Raw genomic sequence first — 22,922 nt, forward strand, 5'->3', positions numbered from 1 at the left:
TTGAAATCAATGCATTGCTGCGTGTAGTTTGCTATTGTTTTTCCTTTACTACAAACACAGAGAGTGTCTGCACATTGGCAATAAAACAAACCTATCAGTAAAAGTTACAGTGAACTGTTAATATCTGAATTACATTTTTATCAATGTAATTGTTTTTATTACAACCTATATGTTATCTAGTCTATCCATAACCTTAAGTACATTACCATTTTTAAGAACACTGACGGTTAACCAGTGATTTATTCCTAATTCATGACATGAAAAGCAGTATCTACTTGAAACTTTGTTGCTGATGAAAATGAGAATATATGGTATGATGTAAATCAGTAGTGCCACACACACACACACACACACACACACACACACAAATAACATCTGTGACAGCGTTCAATAAAAAAATCTAAGTCCATATATTTGTGATGTGTCCAGTGCATGATGGGATTGATGGTGAATAGCTAGCAAGTGCAGACCCTCTTTTTAGAGGTACCATGACTGTATATCGAGGTGTGAAAGGGGAGCCGACAGCTATGGGAGACGATCTCCACACTGGGAATGATGGGGAGGGAAACTACCCAAGAATGGCAAATGACAAAGTACGGTACTAAGGACACTAAGTCTTATATTTGTAGACTATTGTAGACTTTGCAAACTTCATATCAGAGAAAGAAGACTGACTGAATCTCTGTGTGGATTTCCCACCTTTAAGAAGCCTACATAACAGGTGACGGACATCTTGCTTTTACCATGTTTGACCCCAAGCCTCCGAATCTTATGGACTTGAGCAGATTCTGACAGCAGTCATTAGTGTTAGCGTAGCATTAACAGTGTCTCAGGATTATTTTGAGGGTGTTACATGGACATATCGCGTGACTTACAATCATATGCATTTTGAGAATCTAATTCCCCTGACTCTAGCAGGTAGTCTGAGGACTGGCCTCGTTAACTTTGATGACTTTAAACATGTTTGATTTGAAGAGAATATCACCAAGTTCTTCATATCCTTGCATAGTTAAGAGACATATAATCTTCGGTTTGTACAATTTACTCCTGGGCTTATAGCTGGACTATGATATGCGGGTGTCGTCGTCATTTCACCCAGCAGTACCTGCTGGTCCATTATAGGCTCATTTGGAGGCTAATCCAACTTGCTTGGGTCAGAAGGCAGGGGAACACACAGGCCGCACATATTACGAACAATTTAGAAATGCCAATTCAAGTAATTAATGAGACCTGAAGCCCAACTCTGCCCCTAGAGATGTGAGGACACAGTTACCACTGAGCTACCAAGTCTTACTTATATTTGAAATTATACCTGTTATACTAAAACATGTGGTGAATTACATGGAGGTGAGAAGAAAAAGACGAGCGAAATCAAGCTATGAGCTTACAAAAGTGGATATTTTGCATATTGCATATTGCTTTGTCCATTAATTCTTGACGTTTCTGTGATGAGAGATGCAATGTCCTTACAGGGCTGTGTGTGCATATGGTGGCTGGTAAGGGACAATCACGCACATTTTTTTTTATTTCAAGTGGCATGTAAAAAGTTGTTAAATTGATTTGCATTATTTAAGCGGGATGATACACATTATTGGTCAGGTGACTAATTTCTTAAGTAAACAAAAAAGTAGGATTAACTGTTAACTGACAGAAGAGCTTGGACACTTGTACACTCAGTATTATTCATCACGTGTGTGTGTGTGTGTGTGTGTGTGTGTGTGCAGAGAGAGAGAGAGAGAGAATATTTATGCACGCCAAGGTAAATGACTGAAACTTACAAGGCATTCTGTATTTGTATAAATAGACAGACACTTGCACACTGTAATATGCAACAACAAAGACAAAGTACAATATTCATCAAATCACTGGAAAGAATTATATAAAACTTTACGGAAAGAGCAGCACACTTCATCCCCGTGATTTAGTGGGACATCTTTTTCCTTTTTTTTGTGCAGTAAGGTTAGACCTACATTTCATGAACAAAAAAAAATATTTATATATATATATTTATATATATAATGATGAAAGAATAGAGAGGGACAAGAGGGGAAGGAAAAAAAGAAACTAGTTCCAATCATACCAAGAAAGTTGGTTTATAACAGCAAGGTAAAAAATAATTTAGATGAACACTGAGAATATAACTTAAAAGTATGACATTCTTAATAAATAATTCTACTATTTACACCATTATATATTGCTAAGAGATTTAAATTACAACGATACCTAAATATAGAAGCAGCAAACATTACAGGCATGAGGTACAGCAAAAAAAAGAAAACAAAATCATATGATGTTTACAGTAGACTGTTAACATATTCCTTTTTTTCTGAAATAATATCATCTGAATATTGATTCAACATTCAACTCCTAACTTGGTTTTATGGCTTCAGAAAGGTGCCCAGTACCATACAGTTTTAAGAAATAATAATAAACAAAAAAAAAACACAACAGACAATTTAAATTACAAGTTGTGTGTTTCACAGGAGCAGTCACGATATGATGAAATTCACTCTCACGTTTACGCTGAGACTGACAGGTCACAGTTTTGGTCTGTTGTCACGGAGACTATTGTGATGTAGTCCGAGGAAACCAGATGCAAACAACCGCAAGAGGAAATGTGGCTGTGTGGTCATTCGAAAAGCAGTCCTTTTAATACGCTGAAATTAGATTACCGTATTTCCACCAATATGAGCACATACTCTACTTTGGCTATTGTGTAGTTTTTCTCGCCCAGGGTAATACTTCATACTTTAAGAAAGCAGTGATTTTTTTCATAACATATATTTAACAATATCAATATAATACGGTTCTGTTAACAAGAGCTATACGTGGGGCGAATAAAACAATCTTAACTGGAATTACATTTCAAGCAAATTACATTCGATCTTTTGAAGCTTCTACATACACTACGTGGTATTCATCTGCTCGCCGTATCATTTTGTCTGGGCAAAACCATTCTGCATGTTGGTTTATAAAATGTCCTCTTTCTATCATTTGTAGAATTTTTTTGTACAATTTTTTCTGCATTTTTTTTCAGAGAAATAGGGTGGTATTAAAAAATCAAATACAGTAACCAGATACAATACAAGTGAATTAAGAGAATGAGACCAAGCAGAACGCATGTCATCTTTCCACAGCCTAATCATGGTTACTGAAATGACAGCATAACTGTCCAAATATCCTCCGTATTTGTGTTATTGTACATATCTAAGCCTTCTGTCCATTCTGTGTGGCCTTTCATCTGACCTTTGAAAATAGTCCACTGTATAAATTCAGGTGCACAGCAAGCAGAACAAAAGTAACAACAAATTTTAAAGAAAACATAATAGCACTATAACATAAGTGACATAAAATATATTACACATTTAATATTACCTGTCAGACCATAGCAGCTTTTTAAAGTAGACTTTTTTTTTTACTTTTTTTCATAAATGATATTTAAAAAAACAAGTGCAGTAACTGAGATCAATGATAAGAATACTGATTAAATATAAGTATTTTGTAAAAAAAAAAAAAAAAAAAAATACAAATAAAATTTTAAAACTATATACTCTGTTTAGCGCATTCCTTCGTACTTACAGTAATATGGTAACATATGTAATGTGATACACACAACTGGAACTACTACATAAAACATCAATAGAAAATTATCTTCTTCTGTTACTCTGGCATAAGGTGTTTCTTCAGCCCCTCACGTTACGTTCTGGATTTTGTTCTAGGTCTTTTTTCCTCTGCGTCTCATCGTTTGGCATGAATAAGTCACAGATTGGCGGCTGGTTTGGAATGACGCGCGTAGCTATTCGCAGCCGGCAGCAGACATGAACAGCTAACAAACGGGTGACTCTCGGAGGCCTTCAGGTGAGACCCGCAAAGCCGGTGTGGTGAGACGCGGCTTCAGCCAGAATGGCCAGCAAGTGGTGCGACCAGATTGATTGGGTGTGTGTGGGGGGGGGGGGGGGGGGCGGGGAGTTTGGGGGGGCAGGAGACAGAATCGCGAATACCCTTGAGGAATCTGAAGTGTGGAGGTGCTGCAGCTAAGTCTGCGCCCGCACGTGTGCGAAAAAGTGCAATACTGTATGCTGTTTGGTGAGTATAGCAAATGCTTTTAGAGATGATCACAGATGTGCCCAGATCAGAGGCTATATGGCCAGCGGACTGAATTCTATGCGGTTAAAACACTACATGGTCTGGCAGAACGCAGCTGGTCTCATGGCGCATGTTGGCGAATGCAGCAGCACCACAGCCGCGTCATCACAGATTACCCAGAATGCCCCTCTGCCAACCCTCCTGTGTTTGCCACCTCTCGTCCTTAATCCCCCCCCCTCCCATTTCCATTTCTCTTCCGCTTTCAGTAGGATGGTTGCTGGCTGTCTCCAATCCCTCTCCCAGCTTCCGGAAAGTTTTATTCCTCTGGCACGGCCCAGCTGTGCTAGTACACCCCTGACCCAGCCACATGCCTACTGTGGGGACCCTTGCCTCAACCCCCCTCCGCCTCGGCCCTCCCCTTCTCACTGGTGTACAATCACAATCCAGATTAGCATCTAAATCCCTGCATCTTAACCACCTTGATTACTAAGCACTTTCCTGTGATGGATAAGCAAGAGACACCCGAGGTCGAGACGACCTCATCGCAGTCACCTGGGGGTAAAGGTCAAAGGTCATATACAACAGCAAAGATCATAAGTAATCCCAGCTGGCCTGGACCTGTACCTTCAATACCACTTTGCGAATGAAAAATACACTAAAAACACTTTATTTGGGGTGGGGAGGGGGGGGGCTTTGGTGCTTTCCTGTACTCGTAATGAAAATGAGGTTATTGTTCAGTTGTAACAATGAAATATAAAGCAGGGACCAAACTACACGTCTGCATGCTCACTGGAATCGCGCTCGGAACATCCCAGTTATCCTCTGTCGCCGCAGACCCCTTCAATCCCCCTCTCCGTCTTTCGCTGGTTCAGGCTGTTGAGACAGCATTCCCCCATTCGTCCATTTTCCCCGTTCTGGCGAATGCCGCTCTCTGCCATGCAGAGTCCTCGTTCGGCGGTTCCTGGTGAGAAGGTGGGCGGTGACGGGCGGGAGGTGAGAAGGTGCAGTATGAGCGGAGAGGCTCTCCTGGAAGCAGCATGTCGGGAGGATAATGTGGCTCTCCCGGTGGGTTTCCCCCTCCCCACCCCCGGGGCGAGCGGGGAGCCCCCCCACGCGGCTCAGCCCAGCGAGCGCGCACGGCCCCCATCCCTGTTCTCCTGGGCGTCAGGGTCCCGGCAGGCACAGTCGTCTCGAATGTCGCAGGACATGGGGAATGGGATCACCTGCATGACACAGAGGACACCGTGACATTAAGGACTGCTAATAATATAAATCAGTGCGTGGCTCAGGGGTCAGGATGCTGTAGTCAGAAGGTCGCTGGTTCAAGTCCCAGGTCCGCCACTGAGTGAGGCCCTTAGCCTCCAGTTGCTTTCTGAGTTAGCTGAAGATAAAAGTGTCTGTCTACGAAATAAATAAAATGTAATGTAGGTGGTAGCATATGGCTCTGCGAGTTAGGACTTTATGCCCATGATCGGAAGGTGACTGGGTCATATCCCCTGGCTAGAACAGTGATGTCATCAGACACTGGCTGATCCAGCACTCTGACCCCAAATTTGCTCTTGTGTGTCTTATGGAGAGCAAAATGGAACATGTGAAAATACCCAAATTCCTCACAGACATAAAGAAAATATCAAGGCATTTCTATGCGAAGGTCCATCTGATCTATAACACATATGCTATGTAATATGCAAAATGCTATGTATTTCTTATATGTAACTTAATATATGAATTTCGAGGTTACATGAAGAGATATGCAAATTGACGGATCATTACTAAGCTTTTCCATGTTGTGAGGAATTTTGTTTGCCAATATTAGTCTGAATGTCAGATCCATAACACTGCAAAGATCCCTCTTCATTATTACATCAAAACTGGCCCCTAGACCGTACTCAGGATATTGAAAATAACTGTTTACACACAGAAAGTTTTTGGTGGAACTGGTGAAAAAGTCAGATGTGCTTATGAAGACAGTCAGGCAGTGATACACACCCAGACGCCTTGCAGGGCACCCGCATAGTCAGCTAATCATCTATCTCATAATAGGCAGAATCAGGTAAGCAGGGGTGATGTCCAAGGAGAGGTTTGCGAATGTCAGTATGCAAGAGATCTGCAGTCTGTCTGATGCTTTCTCATTGGCTTGAGGCCATTCTGCCAAGCCCTCGCTCGCTAACTGGATCATACCCATACCTCGCTTCCCCTAGACAGCACCACCCAAAGCTAGGGGGCGTGGTCTGACAGGTAGGGTGCCATGGTAACCAATGATCTCCAAACTCTGCATCACACTGCTTCCCACAAGAAGGGCACATACATACACACACGGACACACCTACACACGGACACACACACACACACAGGTTTGTAATTATATCTTTGTGGGAACTATAATCCCAACATGATGACCTTAACCCCTAACATTTGGTCCCCACAATGTAATATAAACGTAATCCCCCCCCCCACATACACACACAACCTAAACAGGAACACAGTGCCTCCCATTTCTGCTTCTATAGACCATATAAAAGTAAACCACAAATTTGAGGGGGCAGTCTGGCACTGCATGGGAGCGGGAATGACCCTGCGCCGTTTAGGAAAACAGCATGTACTTCCTCGGGAATCCACAAGCCCAGCACTTTTCAAACCCATAAATGTAAATCATTGTTGATGCATGATGCTCTGTGTATGTGGGTGGGGGGGGGGGCACTAATCAGCACGCACGCTTATGCACGGGGGGTCGTGAGGGGGCGGGGGGGCTCACATTCTGTCAGAAGCACAAAGGTTCTCATTCTGGAGAGACGTCTCTTAGCACCGCTGGCCTTCATGTCAGCTGGCTGTCAACCTGCGTATCTCACCTGCTAAGGACCCATATTTTAATGATCCCTTTTCCGGCAGCCATTTTTTACAGGCGGGACAGATCAAACACAATCCGACTTTTTTTTTCTTGCATGTGTCAAATGAGAGGGGGGTGTATTTGACTGTTATTTATAGAATAAGTATGTTTTTGTACTTATGACTTCTGGCTGAACTGGCCTAGAAATTCAGATGTGACAGGTGATGTGAGCTGCCGTTGGGGTGTAACGTCATCTTATTTGGGGGTTATAGCCGTCATGGACCTGGTGGATTTTTAGGGGGCGGGGGGGGGGGGGGTTCGATATAAACTATCCTGCAGCATCAGGTCAAAGCATGTATCGAATGTGGGGGAGGGAAGGTGAATATTCAAGTACCACCCTGACAGGTGCAATTTTATGCAGTTTTCCCCCCATAATGCATTTCCCTTTCAGTTTTGCATATATAAAATTCTAACGGATACATGGAGATAGACTGGCTGTGTCCATGTGCATTAGGCACGCATGCAAGCTTCTGGGAATTGGACTCCACAACACGTGGAGAACGGGGGTGCAGGAACAAGCTTCCAGAACGGGCGACAAAACAAGGCCTCGTCCCGAGCGAAAGGTCCATGGGGCCTGGTTCCACCGCCCGGCAACCCCTTCTGCTGTCCATTGAAGTAAACATTTCAGCCAGCCTTTGTGAGTATCGCCCCTGGAAATTGCCAGAATTTCAAAAGGCTTTAAATCGTGTATCGGCCGCCAAGAGAAAGTGAGGAAGGGGGGGAATGGCAAGCAGAACATGGAAAATTCAGTCAGACTGGTGGGGGGGCGTGTGACCTTTTCTCAGATGTGACACATGAACCGTGTAACGGCGGGACTTGGGCGGGGAATGGCAGGTCTGGCGGAGGAGGGCATTTTTTTCGGGGGAATAACGGGGGTCACGTAGGAGCAGGACGGGTGAATGCGAGGAATGAAGGTGCCATGTCAGTCAGGGCACAGTAGTGGGGCAGGCGGGGGGGGGACACAAACATGCACTTGTGAGAATGAAGAAAGGGCAGGAGATGCAGGGCTGCTTTACAGCTGGGTCACTGGCATTGGGTGGCATATATAGGGCTGTATCCATCCATCCACATTAGGGGCACCAGTGCTCTCTCTGGAATGGCCCTTAGCATAAGTCACTTTAGCAAATATCCCAACCTGTATGTTTCCAACATTACAATGTAGGTAGTCGCTTGGAGCACAAGAACTTCCTGAGAAGAAAATGCCGATAATAAGGATGCAGACGCACTTACAGCGTGTTCCACATTACTGCCTAGTATTATAGAACAAGCAGCCGCTAGGACAGTCCTCTCTATCTGCGGTCATTATCCAGGCTTCTCCCCAGCCCACCCCCCCACCTCAGTAATGGCTGGCAGGCACGTGAAAAGTCACAGCATGTGCTCGGGCGTCACTGGACTTTCCTGGGATACATTTAACAGGGATCCCTTTGTGGAACTGTGAGGACAATGACGACAACAATGAACACGTCTCCACTCTAAAGTTCAGCCTGCTATCCAAAAATAACAATATCGCCACATGGTGAAAGAAGACCTCTCTACATTCTTTTGCCGGACAATTAGATTTGCTCTTTGCTTGAGTCCTCAGTTACTATGTTGGAGAGATAATCCTTATCTCTTTCCCCTGCCATTCTCCATCTTCAGCAGAGAAATGTGTTCCGTGTTACGGAGCCCCCCCCCCCCAATACATGTTCGACTCAGAGGGACATCAATCATTTTCAGGTTCGCTCTCTTAAACTCCAGAGATGTTGATGTGAAGTGGCCAGTGGATCGTCGTCTGTCTGCGCCGCTTGAACGCCTAGACCTCAATGAATACATCTATGCTTATAAACCTGCACCTACATCCTGATGGATACATCTATACTCAGATCTATAGGAGCACATGGACCATGCATGTGTGTATCCGCAGGGATCATATCCTGAAATCCGATGCCTTCCCTTTGATGTGAAGGTCCTTCCAAGAGGTTTGGAATTGTCACGTTACCAAATCCTGTTGTATATCGATTTTAAATTGGCTCCAGAGTTGGAAATTATTACAATTCTGCAACCAGATGATTTATTTTTTTCAGCACGGGGCAATTTATCTGTTGTTCCTAAGCGATCATGTAGAGGAGTCGAGTTGATTAAACTCAGCTGCGCAGAACGTTGTTCACGTTCACCGTCTCCAGTCACAGACTTCGTTCTATGGGCGGTCAAGTTTTATTTCATTATTCCGCTATATGGATTTGGGGTGATACCACTAAAAAATTATTAGAGCATTTTATCACGGTCTTGGGTTTTGCACAGCGTCAGCATGATGAGTGGTTTTCTAATATACGGGAGTGTTTTTTTTTGTTTGCAGTAGACGCAAACTCTGCACGCGTGGGTGTGCCTCATCCCATGAGAAGTGAAGAGAAGCCGTCTGAAGATTAAGAAAGATTGATGACACGCAGGATGGATTTTGCAGTGGGCTCCACACGAAGTTTTAGTTTTCGAGTCCGGAATGGGTACGGTAACACGGAGAGCGTGAGGATATCCTGACTCTCGCGTGAATATGTCAGGTGGGATCTCAACTGTGGAACCAGCTAGATCTTCTACAGGCTGGCTAGACCCCATGATTCAATGTCAATATCCAAACAGCGATATACTCGCTCTCTACCTGGTCCTACCATTCTCTGCAAAGTTTCAACAGCCCTGGTGCTCCCTGCTCACGAAACACTAAGGAGCTGCCTGTGTGCCTGCTTACCTAGCAGGGACCCCCTGACCGATACCATGGAAACACCTATAACACTACTTCACACTTTCTCAGACAGCAACACCGTTTACGACTTCGTTTATCAGACCGGGGGACCGAAGGCCATTGACAGTGTCTCTGAGGCGCGACTGCTCTCATTACGCCAGGCTGAACACCGCTTCTGCCTTCATACAGTCTTTATAAGTCCCTTTGTTATGATCTGAATTCTGCCGAAGGCAGCAAGCTGGGCACCATTGGAGGGGTAGCTTAGCAACGGTGCTAAGGAAGTGCCGCTAATGCTAGGTAGCTAAGAAGCTAAAAGAGAGACCTTTTGAGAAGGGTGACCCTTCTCATGCTAAGGGACACACAAAGTAAATGAATGGCATTCCCAATAAATGGATCATACCCTTTTTCACAGCTGTCAGTGATGACATTGATCTCCAGTATCAAATGCTGCCTTTGGCTTTGCTTTCCCTGATTGAAGCATTGCAATCGCTCTTGCTCTGGCCAAAACACAAGCAGCCCTACAGCAGTCACTGGGTTCATAAGAGGGCTCTGAAATGCGAGCCAGCATCTGCGGGGCAGAGCGGCGGCCTGTCAGAGTGGGCGGCCCAGGCGACGTCTCCCGCGACGCAGAAGCGCTGACATGCCCTGGGCCAACAGTGTGGCGTCCTGCAAAAGCTACCCATGCTGAGTTCTTGACCTGGCCAGTTGATGAGGGCTTCAGCACAAACTACGATGCACCGGGGAACTAGATGCTACAAGATCTGATATCCTGCTCTCCGCTCTAAGGGCAAAGAGGGATTTTTTTTCTCCCCCAATTCAAAACGTCATTATTGATGGAATCTTCAGCGGTAGAACAAAGGGAACAAAGGGAGGGCAGACAGGAGAATAAAATGCATGGAAGGATAGAGAGAGATGAACAGACGGATAGAGGGGGTGGCGCTGACGGTGTTTGGGGGGGGGGGCTTGGGCAATGAGCTGCCTGGAGCAGAGAATGCTGCTGGCAGACACTGAGAGCAATTTCCTGGCCGTAAAGCAAAGTATAATTGGAGACAGGAAGAGAAGGGGCGCCCACCTACCTGCCTGGGTAGAGGGAACCCCCCCTCCCCCACCAGCAGCACGAACGAGCAGATGGGGGGACACGAGGCCTAATTACAGCCCATCACCGCACACTGTCAACAGAACGACCAAGAGCCTGCAGCGGGTGACGCTGACGCAGAGTCTGGCCTGTTGTTTGAATCCGCCGGTTCCTACCTGAAGACCCTCAGCCGCTCTCCGCACTATCCAGCACCTACTTCCTATTAATTACTCAACTACCATAATTTGAGTCATTGTTAATCCAGGCCAGGCTCTTCCATTTCTTTTACCACACCGCGATCCGCGAACCCCTTTGGTAGAAGTGTACGGGCAGTACAAGCCGGTCCCACCCTCCCAACACCAATTCCAATAAAACGAAACAAAGAAAAAAAAAACTGCACACTTTGCAAAATGGATAAATCCCCTGGAGACAAGAATGTTAGCATGTTATCTACCTTGGCTCATGTTAGCAGGAGTCCAACTCCATCAAGAGGAAAAACGGCAAGGAAAGAGGCCTGAATGCTCTGTGCGTGAATGCAGGCCACGCCATATAATAAAGGTCAAGGAATACACCCCCCAGTTAGATAGAGATAGATGGAAAAATGGCACCAACTCCAATACCAGAAAACGCAAATATACAAACACAATCAGCCCCCTTGCCACGTTCCGCTAACCTTAAAAAGTTACTTAAAGATTTAAAAAACATTCAAAGATAGAAAGACCTAAATCAATAATCCTGTCATAAGTTAAAGCCCTTCTATATCCCAGATTATTGCATAAGCAGTAAAACATTTATCCTCACAGACGTAGCCTGTGTCCGAAGGCTTCGGGATCGATCAATCATCCTATAAGTGAAAAAATTAAAATGAAACAGAAAGCCTCTGACTCTAACCAGGGTGCTTAAAAAATCCATAAAAGAAGAGTTATTTAGAATTAACTGTCACTGCTGACACACCACAGCACACAACAACGAAATGTCCTCTGCATTTAACCCATATGTGACAATGTGACATAGCAGGGGGCAGCTAATTCAGCACCCAGTGAGCAGTGCCTGGGGGCAGTTCTTTGCTTAGGGTACCTCAGTGGTGCCTTGTTGGTCGGGGATTTGAACCTGCAATGTTTCAATTAAAAGTGCACGTCCCTAACCATTAAGCCACCACTGGTGCTAGCGACTAGCACTAGCAGTTAGCACTGTAGCACCTTACATTTTATGCAAACTTTAATCAGTTAGACCAGGTGTGGCCAATCTTACCCGCAAAGGGCCAGCATGTATGCAGGTTTTTGGGATAAACTTTAGGTCAGCTGTTCAAACCCAGGTGTGAGGACTCTTCAGCCAGTCATCCTCTAATTAGTAGACTAATTAGGGAGTTACAGCAAAAACCCAAATACCCAACTACCCATTATGGGTAATATTGCCCATCCCTGGGCTAGCAGGTGTTTTAAGGCAATGCTTCCAAACCCGGTCCTTAAGGAACCCCCGACATTCCATGCTTTTGGTCTTTCCCAGCTCCCTACCAGTCAGTCCACAAATTTGCTCCCTACCAGGAACCGGGAGGAAGCAAAAACATGGACCATCGGGAAGTCCCTGAGGACGGGGCTGGGAAACACTGATCTAAGGGATGAAAATCTATGTGCCTGAGGCTGCAGGTTCAAATATCAGCGTGGGGGCACTGCAGAGCTCTGGAGGGAGTAACCTGAACATCTTCACGCATTTCATTCACAGGACATGGCAGTTGTTTTAAGATCTGAAGTCACAAAAATAAATGTTGTGTTTTCACCTTTCACTGAACGAAATCCCTCCCCCCATTCCAGGGCCCCCCACCCACAGCAAGGCTCAGGTAATTTTTACGCAGGCATATTATTGAATAGGCCTGCCAGCCACTGACCTTCTTCGTCTTCACTGTGGACTGGCAGCAGTCCCCCCCATCGTAGTTGCAGAAGGCGCGGTTGTTAATGGCATCACAATAGTTGTCTCCCATGAAGGGCTGTAGGAGGACAAAAGATCATTTTAGCCAATACACATGCTACTTGAATTAGCAGCAATTGTTGGTTTAGCTAGCATTTATTCATTTATTATTGCTACAGTATAACCAAGCTTATGAAAATACAAATCAAGACATCAATATACTACTGATAACAGTATTTTCCACTTAATAATCACAATATTTTAAATTTACATATGTCACTCTAAGTGAGTTACTGGTTAACCTTCTTGCTACAGAGGTACAATATATCAGGTAAGATATCGGTATCGGCTTGTTTTTGTTAAAAATCAATTAATCGGCCCGGTTTTTCAATCTTGGTTGATATTTCGACTTTAGCGAATATTCAAAGTTAGCAGCTCCAGAGCTAAAGGTGTAACTACGAAAATAACTGATCAGCCATTCTCCATAGTTGACGATGAGGAATTTTGTTGGCTCATTAATCACTTAGAACCCAGCTGCCGTCTCCCAAGTCAACGCTGCCTCACTGATGTCTCACTGCCTGCGGTTGCTACATATATTCATGCGATCTAAAGAAGTAATTTTACCAACATCAGTTTCACTACAGCTTTGTGGAGCTCAGAGGATAGCCAGTTAATGGTATCGGTTATCGGTGTCAGTAATATTAGACAACAATATATTGGTTATCGATATCCACCAAAATGTCCACAACGGTGCACCGCTACTTCCTGTGTCCCAAGTTCTCATATTTAGTGAGTCTTTCCTCTTTCTACTCTTTCTGTTAGTTGCAGGTTATTTTTAGAATCATCGCTGAAGTGCTGTGGCAGCGGTCAGGATCCTCTGTCATCAAGAAGTGGTAACCTGCAGTCCGTTCGCTAATAACCAAAGAGCGCTCTTCTTCGCCGCAGAGTACCCCTCGCTGTATGTGGGAATAATCCTCGGTATGTAGGGATAATTCTCACCTTACCCCTTACCTCCTGACCTCTACAGTCCTAAGACATTTGTGCCGTCACCTCTTCAAGGTTTCCACTGTGGGCTCGGCTTTGTATGATTAATCTCTCACATGTGCGCTCACTGCTACATATTGATAAAGATCGACACCCATTGCTTCAGAACCCCAATGCGGATAGAAACTGAGCGTCAAAGTGAATTCTCACTGCTTGTGTCTTTCCCGATCCTTTTTCCCTGGAAAAATGGAGCTGTTCAAGTTCAGGGGGCTGGGGAAGCCGACGGTTTAATAGGAAAACTGAAGAACTATTAAATTTAAACATGGGTCCCTGGGGTCATTCTATAGTTACCATGCCAACAGTCATGGATATAGACTATTGTGTGCATCTGTGTGATTCCTGGCTTAACCCTGATAAACCGCAGTATATAGGTATACTCATTCAGCATGGATTGTAATAGTGCTGTTGCCCTGGAGATGATGCCTTCTCATGCTTTAGAACCATAGAATAGGTCAAAGGGTGTGGGTCGGAAGGCAATACCACATCTCCTTTCAGCCAATGAGAATGAGAAGGCCTCAGTAGAGCCAGTCCATCTGCAGTTTGGCACTTGCTGATTTATCAAAACCAGTGGGAATTACTAGAGTTCTTCATAATCTAGACTAGACCCCTACAACCACCCATACATCTTCTAGCAACTTCTCCAGGTCTGGGTCCCAGGGCAGTCCATTCAGTCCAAATTCATTATACCAGACAACCCGGCCATGCTACATGCAATATCTGTTTCAGATAGAGACTTTACACCCTCCATTAGTTTGAATTATGACTTAGACCACTGCATATGTCTTGCTGCTAGCACTGACTGCTCATTTCACACATTGTATACCCCCAGTTTGTACTTGTATCACTGCATCTTGAGATGTTTCCTGGCACAATCATTGTCTATTACAATCATCTGCAGTTCCTGTCTGAACCTTATGGATTGCCTCATGCATACTTTGCACAGAGCCATATTTTACCCTTGCATTCATAATTTAGCTACAATGTATTTATAGTTTATTGTATTTGTTTACATTTTATTTGCACCTGGTTAGATCCTAAATGCATTTCACTGACTCGGTACTTGTACTCAGCATCATGACAGTGAAGTTGAATCTAATCTAATTAATTCATGTTTAAAATGTTGCCTGTTTTTGCCCCATGACTGGATCACGGCCTCCATAATAAGCTCCTGTTTACCAGTTTGTGGTAAACACACAGCTGTGGTGGCGCATGGTTATGGAGTCAGGTACGTTTCCCTCCCTCTCTTCAAAGGACGAGAGGTCGAGAGTGATCCCCACCAAGCAAACCGCCGAATGGAGCCCGAGGCCCAAATCCGGGGTACAAGCCCTACTGGTTGTTCAGCAAAGCGGTGTTTACCTCTTTCCTGCTAATTACAGAGCTAATATTGTTTTTTTGCCCGGCCGCTTGCCTCTTGCCCTCTTCCCACCTCTTGGAAGGCACCTCCGTCTCGCATGAAAAGCCTTACCTCACAGCCTTTGATGCAGTGCAGGTATTCCGGGTGAGGGTACCACCGCAGGCCCATGGTACAAACAATGCTCTGTGTGGACGGGCAAAAACAAACACAGCCTCAGTGCAAACACACACGGGCACACAAAACATCCAATATAGCATTGTTGCCATTGGCAGAGGGGATCTGAGCACGAGGTGCCCACTCCGGATGCGTCCGGCATGCCTACGGCCAACGGGCTACTTCTCCAGTTGCTACTCCATGTGTTTTTCTAGCACAGCTCAGAAAGCGGACAAGAGGTCACATGGGGCAGCCAAAAACCGAGCCGGCTGAGAAGTCTGCAATGAAAGGTGCGTTTGCAGAGTAATAAACCCTTATCCTGCTCCAGTTGCGTGGCCACTAATAGATTCTCTGGCAGATTTGCAAAGTAGCCAGATAAGGATTTGCACTAAAACTGATGATAGAAGCTTCATAAATTAATTTTTAATCAATTGAGAGTTGATGATACCTCTGTTATGGACACTCACGATGGGTGACCCCATGATTTTGACCATCATCTGTTTCTTTCGCGCTAATACAGTTTCAGAATTCTTTCATCGGAGTCACCCAGGTATCATTTCACCGTTATTTACTCCTTAATTTGTGTCTTTTCGCTTTTAAGCTGGAACTGAGCCGCTTCTATGAACCTGAGAAGAGGTCAGTCAAGTCGGGAGGAGAACTGTACGCTGACTCCTGACAAATTTCAGAAGTACTTCAAGGAAAGTAAGTCTGAACTGAACGTCTGAACGTCCTCAAAAACCAAAGGTGTTTTTTTCCCCTACCGCTAAGTCTGAGCTAAGTCTGAGCTAAGTCTGAGCTAAGTCTGATCGACGCATCTATGTGAACCTGATCATGGATTCTGTGTAACCTGACCTCCTGGCCTCATCAGATAATGACGAGGGGTATTTAAAGAGGCATAAGGACTACTGGGTGGGGAAAGTTAGCGGGAGCGAAGGTGGAAAAGGAAACACAAACACGGCCATTTCTGACATTTCCGGGAAAGTTGAAACCTTTGGTATCGGCTTTGTAGCGCAGGTGACTCCCAGAGTGCAACGTGCAAGCCTGAACGCGCACACACGTGCACGTACACATGGGCATACAGTTGGTATCTAGTGTCTGCTTGTTTACATGAGAACTAATTTAAACAACCCACACTGGCCTATTTGTTTTCACTACCTGCCTTACAGCCCCCTAAAGCTTTAACTGACAAAACCAGACTTCTTCACACCATTACCATAGCTGCTGTTTTTTTTTTTTTTTTGCGAGACCTTCCAGGCATAATACGTGCCTAGACCCCAGCCTGCCACTGTCAAAATTCCCCGGACAAGTACATGTGTTTATTTAGTGCCCACTTGCAGGAGTTTTTAGCCTGCATTTACGTTAAACTGCGGTTTTGTTCCAGGTGTCATGGTAGCTAGTGAAATGGTCATGCATTGTTCAACTCTTGACCTAATTTTCTGTGTGTGTGTGTGTCTCTGTGTGTGTGTATGAGAGAGAGAGAGAGAGAGAGAGAGAGAGAGAGAGAGAGAGATCATGTTAATTATTACATAATGGGGACCAAATGTCTCCACAATGTGACAAAAACCTGTTATTTTGACCTTGTATGGATATTTCTCCAGTCCCCACAAGAAATTTCATAAAAGTCCAGGAACGCAATCAAAAAACTTCAGTAGCCAAAAGCCTTGCATTTTGTTTGGTTACTTACAGTTAAGGTTAGGCCTGGGTAACAGTTAGAATTCTCATAGTTAGGATTAGGGTTATGCCCATGGAAATGAATGGAAAGTCCCCACAAAGAAATGAATGCTTTAAATGTGTGCATGTAGGCTCTGTAATGTTCTGACATCCCATCTAGGCTAAACATACAGGGAGCTCTCGAATTATGTGAAACCAACTTAAGTAAATCCATGTTGATGGAAAAAAATATATCCATAGTGCATAGAGTGTACAGATATGCTAATAAAAAAGGCAAGACATGTCTGCAAGTAAATTTACATTTTGTATTTTAATCTATGGGTTCTTCAGTAGATATTACTAGTTTATTTTTGGCGTATGTGTTTTTTGGTATAAAGCATCTTGACCAGTATGGGATGGATAATCAGACTTATGTAAAATCTGACGTCTATAAGTGTTTGTTTAATGGATTGCTTACACCAGGGGTCTCCAACTCCGGTCCTGAAGAGCTACTATCCAGTAGGTTTTCTATCATACCCGGCTTCTGATGAGCCATACCTGTTCCTGGTATTTGCCTGAGAGCAGGTGTGGCTCATCAGAAGGCAGGTAGGATAGAAAACCTACTGGACAGTAGCTCTCCAGAACTGGAGTTGGAGACCCCTGGCTTAAACCATTTGAGAACTGCCTGAGTAGCACCACAACTGGCTACTATAAAAAGTAGGTTTGCATCACTGGGATGAAACAGGATTAAGGATATTAATGAGGAAATTGGTGCCCCGGGGGGGTGTCCCATCAACTAGAAACCCACAGGCCTGTGCCTCCTACTTCGATTCCATGATGTGGAGGAAAGAAGTAGACACGCCCCCTAACCTTCCCCCACCCCGGCAAAGCGCTGCTTGACCTCTACAATATTTTTGCAGCTCAGGTGTCCCTGGTATACGAGTCAGTGCTCGTTATGTCAGCTACGAGCTAAGGTATTTTGTATTACAGTCTCATCAGCAAATCAATGCAAAAAAAAAAAAAACAGGCAAAAAGGCAGGGCAAGATCAGGCGAGAAAATTAAAGAGCGTCTGAGGGGAACCTCGGGAATGGCAGCAGGGGAGCAGAGGTGCGGGGAATCGCTCCCGGCTGTCCAAGTATGAGAAACCCAGCTCATCAGTCACCGCAGCAGAGTACGACCGCCATTATTGGCTGTCGACAGTCAGGTGACACCTCATGGACATTGTCGATGGCGACTGCTTGCAAGTGGCTTTTTTGAAGAATTATTCGTTCAGACTTTAATTATTAACCTTAATTGCAATATTAGCATTGGCCTTTATTCGCTCCATCGCCGCTGTTATTGAATCATTTGTGGTGATGATTATTTGTGTTTATTAATACCAGTAGTGGCCATAGAGGCATTTTTGGGGCCACCGATAGTGACGTTGGTGGGGCCGAAACTGGTGGAGGGGCTGGTCAAATTGATTAGCTGTGACATAGCCTAGATGTCAGCTGTTGTAGCATCAGCATAGCTAGCCATAGCCTTAGCAGTGGTGGCTGCTAAAGATTTTGGGCCCCATGAAAGCATATATTATAGGGCCCACAACCCAGACCAATCCAATTATATTCCAAAACTGCAAGAGGCGGTGTCATGCCTTCTTACAGCACCCCAGAGCGCTGGTTAGCAACACCGCCAGCACTGCACTTTGGGAACAGTCTATGCTTGATTCATTAGTTATGGTAACTAATGGAACATAGTTTGGCTGAAAGGGAGGGCCCATTTTTTATGGGGGGGGGGGGGGGTACTGGTGATTGTCCTTGTGTTGAAGTCAAGTGAAACAGGTGCTTCTGAATTCACGTGCATCAATTAACAAGGGCCAAGTACAAGCTGCTGAACGAACAGAAGCGCGATCGATTTCAAGCCAACCCTCTGGGACATTTTAACCTCATTGATTTCGTGTCCCATTTCCCCCACACCCACCCCCCCCACTCCCTTTTTCCTTCTCTGTCTCTGGACTCCAGTTACCTTTGAAAATAAATCATAGATCGGATTGCTAATTTATGCAGTTATTTATTTATTTTTCGTCCGTGGACCGCTGACTGTGCGTGGTCTAGGAGTTTACCCTCTGGCTCCTTGCATACTCCGTTAAACAAGTGACTACCCCTCCCTGCCCCCCCCCCTCAAAAAAAAAAAATCAAAAAGAAAAAAAAAACAAAAAACAGGCAGCTGAATAATCAGCACAGCAATAAAAAAATAGCTTTGACAGGCCTACCTAAATCATGAGGCATTAGTGATGGTTGCAGTGCTGTTATTTCCAGAATTACAGTAATTACTGAGAAAGTGTTGTTTATTAACTTTTATGACTTGCACCTCGTGACATTGTGGTTCAGATGACTTCAAAGATTACATTAATCTTCTCCCATTTTTCCAATGCAGGATAATTACAAGCAGTGGGCTGAACTCGTAATAAACGGTAATTGATTGTGACATGGGTAGTTACACATTGCAGCAAGTCTGGGGGGGTGGGGGTGGGGGCGGGGGGGGAACCACCTTGCATCTGCCCCCTTGCTCCCTCCCGTCTCCTGAGCCATGCCGAATGGATGAGCAGAATGTACTTTTTTTGCATGCATTGTACAAACAGCCTCTGCCCCAGTTTACTAGCAAACGGTCCAACAAAGCTACTGCACCTTCAACTTTATTACCCTATTGTGATCTTTACGGTCAGTGCTACATCCGACTGCCTCTTATCCAAGCGTCTGGAAAACCACGGTTCGCTTTTACATGCCCAGCTCCTTAGAGGTGACACAAAACACCCTTCCTACTTAAGAAATACCCAGCGTCCACCTGTTTTTTCAGCAGTTAAGCTTACAAGGCCTCTGGCTTGCATTCTGCCACTCGAATGCTGACCATTTTGAACATGTGGATATGCTAAACAAGCACAATTAATGTACAGGGCGGCCAGCTCGCGCGGGGGCGGCAGAGGACCAACCTTGACTTTGGGGGGGTTCGTCCAGTGCTGCCGCATGATGAGGTCAGTCGTCACGTTGCCATGCAGGATGACCACGTTGCTGTTGCTGTCCTTGCACGTTAGCTCGCACTCCTCCCCTATGGAAAAGAAAAAAAAAAACAACAAAATATAACAATGAAAGGATATCTTACCTTCACCACGTCTATAGGAGCGGTAACATCCAGTAAATCCAGCCGCCTTAATCTGAAATTCATTTAAGTTACATTCTTCTTTTTTGTAACTTCACTGCCAAATGAATTTATTGGTAAGGCTACTAATATTATGATATTAACAGTATTATATTTGTCTTGCAGAGGTGGGTTGAGTCAGACCAGGAATCAATAGATGTTATCTTAATTAATTTGGACTGTGGGCAAATGCTGCATCATTTACGAGAATGATTTAGATTGTAACTGACCTTCCCGTTACTATATATTTAAAGCTTGGATATTATTACTTGACAGTAAAAGTAAAAAATAAATTGGCCTATGAAATAAATGGCGATTCTGAGATCGCTTGAGCTGAGCATCACCACACGCATGTGTGTGTGCGTGCTGATTGGCACACACGTGGGACACGTCTCACCGAGACCCCCTGCGAGTGGCAGGATGATGCCATTTTCGCATGTGCAAAGGTGTACATGTGTCTCCTTGCCAAGGAGTTTAGGGAGGGGGATTGGCGAGGTTGGGGGCGGCTTGGGGTGGCTTGGGGCGAGAAAACTTAGCAGCCCTTGATGTGCAGGAATGCCAGAGTGAAGCTGCTTAGGCCCGGCCAATTCCGAATGCGAATCAATGCCAGTGAACGCAAATGTTAGCATTAGCAATTTCTATGACAGATTTGCAGTTGCCCCAGTGAACGTGCCATTCATAACCTCGCGGCCAACTCTTACCAAAGAAAAACATGTTTCTATTCAAATATTACTGGCCGATTATCTTATATATTTATGTAACTGAATAGTAGGAGCAAACTAACGTGAATTCTAGCATGTTCCAACTAACCTATTCCATGGCCCTTCTTACAACTGACACGGACATTAGGGTTGAGGTTCTGCGGGAGTGAACACTGTCCTTTAACTTGAGGGCAGAGTTTGAAGGATCCTGTCCAATTTCCGTCTTTCTTGCATCGGATGACGTTGTTGCTTGGGCCCTAAGACCAAAACAATAAGAAAAATAGACAAAACAAACAGCAATGAATCCTTCACACAGCCGTCCATCACATGTGCCGGCAGAACGTCAGAATCATCGCCCATCGGCGACACGTTTAATGCGGTTTATGGAGGAATTGCAGCCCTGGGATCGCTTTCGTTTATCATCGCAATGGAATCCCGAAATGTTTTAATTAACAAAGCGCTGGCGCGCGTTTAAAGCGTGCCGTCCCGTTTACGGGGAACTCGCTCTGACGGATGCTCCCTGCTTCTGCGGTGCGTCTTGTACGTTTGAGGTATTTGTTGTGTCAAATACTTTGAACGGGAGCCAGGGAGAGAGGAGTGCTGGCCGCCGTGGGGATTAAAAGTCACACTGATGCAACAATCTGAAATTTATTGTTGCAACTTAAAAAAGGGGGGGGGGGACATTATAACAGTTCCAAAACAGGACGAATCACTTAATTTCTTTTAATACGCCGCGCTCTTCCTTTGTTCTGGCCCCGTAGCAAAAGGGAAGTCATGTTCCGGGACAAACTGCGCTAACTCACAGCAAGGCAGAACGGCAGTGGGCTAAACCCAGAGGTTCTGGCTCTTTAATGGACGCGCTTGGCCCTTGGCCTTCACATAAGGCCTCACAGGCACCAGCAGTGACTCATCATACCCTATGTGCACCAGACATACCTTTCCACACCAAAAAAAGGTTCTTACGCAATCACCAGGGAGACTTTGCATAACCTTTGCAGTGAGGCGGCTTAGCCAAAGAGAAAGGATCCGTCTTTCGACAAGAAAAAAACATCTCAGTTTCAAAACGAACAGACTTAGACAGATATTAGGTCGAACTAGCTGAGTTCGTAAGAAATGCACATAATCAATCAACGTCTCGTATCCGCAAGCCCTGGGCATTTCGATGAATATGGTTGCGTAAGCCAATGTAAACTCCCCCCTGGGCAAACACCGAAGCCGGTAGCTAGCCCAACTCACGACTCCTTGCCAGTCAGAACACCAACGCTTCGGTTCCTCCGGTAAATATTTCAGGTCTCTGTGGGGCTCTGGGGCACATACAGGAGCGAGGCACCAGGGGCACTGGCTCCAGATGAAAACTGATTGGCCCAATGAGTGTCCCCTCCCCTGTCACTCACATATTCGAAACATATCATTGGCTAATAATAATATTGGTCACTCTGTATAAATTATGGCCCCTCTTATGGCCCCTACGTTAAAAAAATCCTAGAATCATTGATAGGGGTTTAGGGCAATCACACAGTTATCATGTTACTGTGATTAATGAGCAACACATATCCTACACTCAACCTCGCCAACCTCCAGCCTGTAAAACATGCCTGTATACGAAACTAAAGCACATCATATTACTATGACTAACGGAGCCCCGCAAACAACCGGAAGGGGGTGCCATATTCCCGAACAAACATCCCCAGAAGAAGCATCGTCAAATGCGTCTCCATCCGGCAGATCCAGGAAAAAAAATGAATGAAAACCTCAAGACGGAGGGGTGCAGGGAAATGACTCAGCGTGAAAGAGTCGAGGACTAGTAAAAAATAAAAAAAAAATGGATATAAAGGAAAGGTGAGAGTGGAGAGCTGCAGAATGGCGGAGCGAGGAGGTACGAGGCACAGACCTGCTTGCATGGAGCGTGCAGTCTCACCGTGTGGTTGTCCCTGCTGCTGGTGCCGTCGCAGTCGATCCAGCAGTTGCTGTCGAAGTGGAAGCCGTTAGTGCACTGGTAGGCCCCGTAGAAGATGGCCGGGGGCGGCTCACAGGTGACTGGTTCGCACGAGCCTTCCAGCCAGCTGCCGTCCTCTGTACACTGCCGCTTGAAAGCCCTCCTGTGGGGGGAACCGGGTGGGGGATCATTAACGAAGACTTGGGGAGACTGAACACCGCTCAACCTTTCCAACCTCCAGCC

The 22,922-nt window shown here is 45.1% G+C and overlaps 1 protein-coding gene across 2 annotated transcripts in view; it reads right to left on the bottom strand.

Annotated features, from left to right (window-relative positions):
* Positions 1–3,970: 3,970 nt before the first annotated feature.
* LOC125746479 (pappalysin-1-like) overlaps positions 3,971–22,922 on the bottom strand; it is a 90,809-nt gene continuing 71,857 nt past the window's right edge. The window contains exons 17-22 of one of the 2 annotated variants that reach the window (XM_049020492.1): positions 22,662–22,842; positions 20,853–21,000; positions 19,837–19,952; positions 15,176–15,247; positions 12,647–12,745; positions 3,971–5,309 (exon numbers count right to left, since the gene is read on the bottom strand). In XM_049020492.1, coding sequence (XP_048876449.1) covers positions 5,205–5,309; positions 12,647–12,745; positions 15,176–15,247; positions 19,837–19,952; positions 20,853–21,000; positions 22,662–22,842 — 721 coding nt within the window. In that variant the 3' untranslated portion in view covers positions 3,971–5,204. Of the gene's footprint in view, positions 5,310–12,646; positions 12,746–15,175; positions 15,248–19,836; positions 19,953–20,852; positions 21,001–22,634; positions 22,843–22,922 lie in introns of both variants that reach the window. The other variant, XM_049020491.1, reaches the window with a different exon arrangement.

The sequence above is a fragment of the Brienomyrus brachyistius genome, chromosome 7 (genome assembly GCF_023856365.1).
Source record: "Brienomyrus brachyistius isolate T26 chromosome 7, BBRACH_0.4, whole genome shotgun sequence".
In the NCBI taxonomy this organism is placed as follows: Eukaryota; Metazoa; Chordata; class Actinopteri; order Osteoglossiformes; family Mormyridae; genus Brienomyrus; species Brienomyrus brachyistius.